Source organism: Gregarina niphandrodes, assembly GCF_000223845.1.
Source record: "Gregarina niphandrodes unplaced genomic scaffold scaffold00009, whole genome shotgun sequence".
Taxonomy (NCBI): Eukaryota; Apicomplexa; class Conoidasida; order Eugregarinorida; family Gregarinidae; genus Gregarina; species Gregarina niphandrodes.
Genome location: NW_011646046.1, coordinates 43,469 through 49,911, shown reverse-complemented (window position 1 = coordinate 49,911; position 6,443 = coordinate 43,469). Strand labels below are relative to the sequence as shown.

Below are 6,443 nucleotides of genomic sequence, written 5' to 3'. Positions count from 1 at the left end.
TAGTGGGCAACCGTTCGTTGTCGCTGGTTGAGTGGCGGCTGTCACGTTCGCTATCGCGTTCATCATCACCCTGCTTATTGTTAATGCCTGTGCCACTTCACCGAGGCGGCTCGGACGAAAGTTGGACGTGGCGTTCCGACTATTCTTGCCGCGCGCGGCGTTGCGGTCGTGTGACGAAAAAATCAGTCTCGCTGCATCCGGCTTGAGATGTGGTGGTCTAGGAAGGTCTTTTAGATCAGGTACTGGTCTCTTGAGGGCCGGCCTCCAGCGGGCGGCTCTTCAGAGGGCGGCTCTTCAGAGGGCGGCTCTTCAGCAGGCGGCTCTTCAGAGGGCGGCTCTTAGACGTCTAGTGTGCGGTTGATAAGCCACTCGACCATGGCAGGGTCCCGGTGCGAGAAGAAGGCGCTAGTGGCTGTGTCGAGAGCGGTGATCTTGTTCATCTCTTCCTCTGTCAGTTCGAAGTCGAGAACGGCTAGGTTTTCGGTCATACGTTCCTTGCGCACCGTCTTGGCTAACGAGACGACTTGGCGCTGGAGAAGCCAACGGAGTACGACCTGACCGACGGACTTACTGTATTGTTTGCCGATGGCCGTGATTTGCGGGTTTTCGAACAGCTTATTGCGGCCTTCGGCGAAGGGGGCCCAGGCTTCGGGCTGTATGTCGTGGCTGAGCATCCATGGGACGGCATGGAGTTGTTGGTTGAACGGGTTGACTTCGACCTGGTTGACTGCCGGCCGGATCTTATTGAAGCCGATTAAGTCGACGAGGCGGTCGGGCGTGAAATTGCTCACACCGATCGCACGCATCTTGCCTTCGCCGTACAGCTCCTCCATCGCACGCCACGCCCCGTGGACATCGCCGAACGGCTGATGGATCAGGTACAGGTCTACGTAATCAAGCTGCAAACGCTCGAGCGAACGCGCAAAGTGCCCCTTCACTCCTTCGTAACTCGCACCCTCCACCCACAGCTTGGTCGTCACAAACAACTTTTCACGCGGTACACCGCAGCGCTTCAACGCACGACCCACTGCCGCCTCGTTCCGATATGCAGCCGCCGTGTCGATTAGACGGTAACCAGCCTCAATCGCTTCCACCACCACCCGCTCACACTCCTCCTCGTCCACGATCTGGTACACACCGAACCCTAACAAAGGCATCTCCACTCCATTGTTCAACTTTACGCATGATTGCCCGACCATTTACACAGACGACAGAGGGGAAAAAAAGATCGCGACGGCAACCCCACAAAAACGTCTCTGAAGCCGGCAACTCGAGCGTCTCGGACGGGAGCACCTCCGACGGGCGGGACCGGATAGTCGGCGTCCACCACGAGAACAGCACATTGGCGACGAGCTACTGGACTGGCGGATCGGCTACCGGTATGGGCCGAGGTTTTCGCGGTCGGTAGGTAGGATGGGCTGGAGAGAGCGAAAGGAGTGGAGGGAGAACCTCTACAAGAGCAAGTTCCCTGCGCTGTGACTGAAGAGGAGTTTGAGGATTGGGTAGATTCGGTGGCTTCGTCGTGGAGGGAGATTTGCTACCACGTACACGGTGAGACGCTGGTTGCTCGCATTTGGTCGTTGTTCCCAGTTGGAGTAAGGTCGCGTGTAGATCGACAAAGGGCCCGGGGTGAGACCTTTATTTCGGAGGTAGCGAAGGTCCTTTACCCCGACAGCACATTGCTTGGGCGGTGCCTGAAGTCGGTGCTGATTGGCACCGACTTCACACACCGGTAATGACGGTGCGAGGTGTTTCAATTGTGGTCGGAAAGGTCACTGGAGCGCTATGTGTGATGGGACCTGTCTGACTGACCAGGGCGCTGCTATGAGGGCGTTCGTGGAGCTTGAGACAGACGATCAACGGAGACAGAAGCGAGGCGACGATGTGATGCAGGTCGAGGCGCAGTTCTGAAGCAGAGCCAAGGGGGACGGAGAGAGGAACTGCATGGCGGACTGGTTGTCCCGCTACGCCGCAGAAGATGCGGACGGTGACTCACTTGTGAACATTCGGCCCGGCTGGGTCCGGTCCGAAGGCTGGGTGGGGGTATGGTGCACTGGGCAAACATCGTGGCTGCGGTAGTCATATTCCCGTTGGTCTCGCCACCGTCGGTCGGGAGCCCGCCTTTTTTGGCGAACGCGTTGCCGTACGCCGAACGGTACGTCCGGCGACACGTGTTGTCGGCAGACTCGAAAGAGGTGGAGTCTGCGCTCCGTCGGTAAGCTGGAGGGGCGTTTCGGGCCTCAGGTTCCGGTCCGGTGTTATGATCTGACTCCATTTGCAGGTTCCAGGTGTGCGAGGTGTTACAGGCGGCGGGTGTGTTAAGTGAGGAGTGGTTGCTGACGCAACACTACTCGTCGCTCGGATTGCACACGATGCGCACAATGGTGTTCGATGTGGCTGACGGGTGGCTCCCGAACCCACTCTGGCGCACACTCAAGGCCGTGTACGCCTGCCAGGCCGCGGGCGTGCTCCTGAACGGTATGTATGGCGCCTACGTTTTCGCCGCGCATCAACTCGGGCCCCTCCAGACCGCACAAGATGTCGAACATAAACTCAGACATGTTTTCGGCCTCCACACCACCGCCCCCGATCTCTCTTTGGCGCCACCGCGACCCCCGCCCAGACCCAAACCGCGCGGCAGACGCCGTCGGAAACCCACCAACTGGCGGTGACTCAGCGGTGACCTCACCCAGGTGGCCGGAGGGTGATTTTGTGGCGTGACCGCAGAGGGGGAAAGCGAAACTTATAGAGAAAGACCGGATGACCTCGTTGTTGGGGCTTCGTGCTAAATGGTGTGAAATTTTTGCATAATTGATGAAGGTGTATGAGGCAGTGATCTACCGCAACGGCAGCACGGTTGTCAGGGCCAAGTGTGAAGGTATGTGTGTCCGCAGAGACGCGCCTGCAACTACGCTGACGATTAGAGCGCCCTACGTGTTTGCCACGAGGCCGTCGGACAAGTTGGCGGTCACGTCGTGTTCGCCAAGTTGTCGTGTGGTCAAGTCGGAGTTGGTGAAGAGGCATGTGACGCGGGAGGCGTTGATCGAGACGCTGAGTCCGGAGATTAGAGACTTGTACGCGACGCTCAAGCTGAAATTGCGCGAACACGCCACACAGTGCAACCAGTTGCAGTGTCTTGAGAGCCGCAAAGAGGCGCTGGAAAAGCTCGCCGATAATATGGCTGACCCACGCGCCATCGTGTCCGCCATGGGCTTCATGAAAAGACCCTTCCGGTACGGCCCTGGCCCGTGGATGAGGGGCCCTGGCCCCTGTATGAGGGGGCGGGGGGGCCCTTGGATGAGGGGACGGGGAGGGCCTGGGATGAGGGGACGGGGGGGGCCGGGTGTGAATGGCCGATGCGCGAGAGGCCCGGGCAGGGAAGGCAGGGGACGTCAGGGCAGAGGGCGTCAGTTCCAGGGCGCCCCTGTGTTTGACCGCACGGTGGACAACGCCATGGTGCTCGAAGAAGAAGACTGCGGCCCGGAGGAACCGCTGGACCAGCGGCTCAACCCTGTCACGGCCGTGGGGAACGACACCGCCATAGACCAGGAGGTCGCTAGCGACGACTCGTCCTCTTTCTCAGAGGAGCTCGCCGAACTGGCGTGGGGTGATGGTGATGGCAATGGGGACGACGAAAGCCAGGAGGATGGCGAGGGTGAGGATGGAGCGAAAGGGACTGCAGAGGCCACGGAGACAGCAGAGACGTCAGGAAGGAAAGGCGGAGAAGGGTGTAGGAGGAAAGGCGGAGAGGAGAGATGGCGGAAGGGCCGTCGCGGTGTGGTGGGTGTGGTATGTCGGGTGATGACACAGGCGGCGGAAGAGGTGAGTCGGCTCGACCTAGAGTTGATTGACTTGCACACGCAGGCGGATTTCCTGAAGGATGAGATAGTGACGTTATCATATCAACTGGATCAGGAGCTGGGTCTGATGGTGCGTCAGCCGTTGGCCCGTCAGAAGCCGATGGCTACTGACGCACTGCAGCAGCTCATGGCTCGGGTGGAGGTGCCCAGGTGCGAAGTCATGCACGATATTCAGGCGATTGTCGAACCCGTGCAGCGTCGGCAGGATGCTGCCATGGAATCGGCACTTGGAGCGGATTCGGCACCTGGAGCGGATTCGGCACTTGGAGCGGAGACGGGAGCGGAGACGGGAGTGGAAAGGGGAGCGGAAAGGGGAGCGGAGGCGGGAGCGGATGACTTGATTGTAGACCTGGATCTTGAGTTCTTGTTGGGTAATAGTAGCTGGCATCCGGTGTATGACTTTAAGTTTGTTGGCGACAACTTGGAGACGTGCAAGGTAGATTACTATGCCGAGGTGGTTCAGCATACGAGGTTGGACCTGTTGGGTGACGTAAGTGTGTATTTGAGTTCAGGTGGTGTGAATGAGAAGCCTAGTCCTGATCCGCAGGAGAAATTGTTCGTGGACATTAAGGAGCCGGTCCGCCGGGTTCCGATGCCGCGTCCTATGGCGCGTATGTTGGTGGCGGAAGTAGCGGAGGAACAAGACGGGAAGGAGCGGAGTCACAGGGCCCGGAGGGCGGCGCATTCTGGGTCGGATCACTTTGGTAACCAGCGAGTGTTGTTGGCGGAGGGTACAGTGGTGAAGTCGAAGGGAGGGCCACAGAGGTTGTGTTTGGCGTCGTTCGAGCTGCCTTCTAGAATTTACCATCAGGTATTCGCTAATAATCCGACGGCTGCGTACCGTGCGTTTTACATCACCAACCAGTCGGAGTTTACACTGATGAACCATGCCACAGCCAACGTCTTCATAGCCTCCCAATTTATCGGCGCAAGCAGACTCCACGACTACTGCCTCCCAGACGCCGAAGTATGTCTCTATGGCGGCATAGACGAAGCCGTCAACGTTAAATGTCTCACCGACGGTAATGAGACTTACAACTCCACTACTGGAAACCTACTTGTAGGAAACGGTAAAAAGGAAACCAGATCAACCAAATTGCATATACACAATACACATGAAGATGTAGATATCAATCTCATCATATCATACCCCTTCCCCAGCGTCAAAAACGAAGCTATCAAGGTCACCGTCCAAGATTTAACCATCACAAAAAATTTGCAAACCTGCACTTACCACACTGACGTACTTGCAGCACACAAAAATCAACAGACTAAATTCTTGCACAACGAGACTACCGGCTCCGTCATTGAACATAGGGAACTGAAGAAAAAGGACGAATTCGACACTGTCGGACTCGTGTATGCCATTGAATACCCTAAGGACCAAGAGATCACCATAACTTTTTAAATTTCGAATGTTTGACTTAATTAATAGGCTGACTTAACAGACACATGACGAAAGAACGGCGACGAATGAATGATGGTTCCTCTCCGCCCACCGTTGTTGACTGTTAGCATACCTTCCCTCCTTAGCTCCCCTCTGCAACTAACTAACTAACTGAGTTGTCATCGATTGGTATGTCTGCTGGGCTGTCGTGTGCTGTAATTCGCATTTCTCGTTCCGCCGTTGGGGTGCGTGGCGAGGCACTCCTGGCAGAATCGGTTCTGAGAGACGCGGTTTTGATAGACGCGGTTTTGATAGACGCGGTTCTGACAGACGCGGTTCTGACAGACGCGTTCTTGATAGATGAGCTCTTAATAGACGAGCTCTTGAGAGACGAGACGACGCCGGCGGAGGCGGAGGCAGTGGCCAGAGTGTCCTCGGTGTGCGCCTGGTCGAGCGCGTGAGGTTGTTTCCAGGGAAACTGGGACGAGAGAAAGTCTTTGATACGTGCGGCGAAGACTTTCATGCGTTTCAGGAGCGCGACTGCGGTTTCTATGGAAGCTGCTTGCCGGTCTTGAATGTTGGCGAAGCCGACCCAGAGATTGTCCTTCACCGCGGGTGGTAGGTTGCTGTATGCTTTAAGAGTGAGTCCGAGCCAAGGGAGGCAGAGAGTGGCATTCGTGTGTCGCGCGAAGTGTTTGCCTCGTTTCGCGGAGCCGCGGCCCTGTAGACCTTTAACCATGCCCTCGGCGGACCGTTCGCAGGCCTGCCACCACTGGCGTCGGATGCTAATGAGCCGATTGAGGCTGTGTTCGGCCTGCTTCATGCTGGCCTGCACCTCCTCCTCCTGCCACACACACGTGTCCAATGACTTCGCCAACTTGCCCAACACAATGCTTAGGTCGCCCGCCACTGCACCCACTAACGGACCGAACAGCGCCGACCACTTCACCACCGGCGCCAACCCCACTACGTCCACCGACGTCTGAAACTCACTTGTTGACGGCTGCGCCGTCAACAGTAAATCCAGTTCGCCCAACGGCGTCGGCGGCGGCGCCAAAGAAGCCGGCGAGACTACCGACCCTCGCGAGGCCGCTCCATCTTCCGCTGTCGGGAGCTGAACCAGCTCCCCGAACGCGTTCATCGGGACCACCAACGTCGTCAGTCGCGCCACCGAACCCGCCCCCGTCCCTGCCTCC

At 57.7% G+C, this 6,443-nt stretch overlaps 4 protein-coding genes across 4 annotated transcripts; 2 read left to right on the top strand and 2 right to left on the bottom strand.

The window, feature by feature from the left end:
- Nucleotides 1-338: 338 nt before the first annotated feature.
- Nucleotides 339-1,199, bottom strand: GNI_059040 (aldo/keto reductase; the record flags this gene model as incomplete). The annotated part of the gene is made up of 1 exon (XM_011136156.1): nucleotides 339-1,199. One exon carries the CDS (start codon nucleotides 1,197-1,199, stop codon nucleotides 339-341), a length of 861 nt encoding a protein of 286 aa, XP_011134458.1.
- Nucleotides 1,200-2,372: 1,173 nt separating this feature from the next.
- On the top strand, nucleotides 2,373-2,672 carry GNI_059030 (hypothetical protein; the record flags this gene model as incomplete). Its single annotated transcript, XM_011136155.1, has 1 exon — nucleotides 2,373-2,672. The coding sequence occupies one exon, from the start codon at nucleotides 2,373-2,375 to the stop codon at nucleotides 2,670-2,672; it is 300 nt and encodes a 99-aa protein (XP_011134457.1).
- A 142-nt stretch (nucleotides 2,673-2,814) lies between these two features.
- Nucleotides 2,815-5,268, top strand: GNI_059020 (hypothetical protein; the record flags this gene model as incomplete). Its single annotated transcript, XM_011136154.1, has 1 exon — nucleotides 2,815-5,268. The coding sequence occupies one exon, from the start codon at nucleotides 2,815-2,817 to the stop codon at nucleotides 5,266-5,268; it is 2,454 nt and encodes an 817-aa protein (XP_011134456.1).
- Nucleotides 5,269-5,410: 142 nt separating this feature from the next.
- On the bottom strand, nucleotides 5,411-6,388 carry GNI_059010 (hypothetical protein; the record flags this gene model as incomplete). The annotated part of the gene is made up of 1 exon (XM_011136153.1): nucleotides 5,411-6,388. One exon carries the CDS (start codon nucleotides 6,386-6,388, stop codon nucleotides 5,411-5,413), a length of 978 nt encoding a protein of 325 aa, XP_011134455.1.
- Between the last annotated feature and the right edge of the window lie 55 nt (nucleotides 6,389-6,443).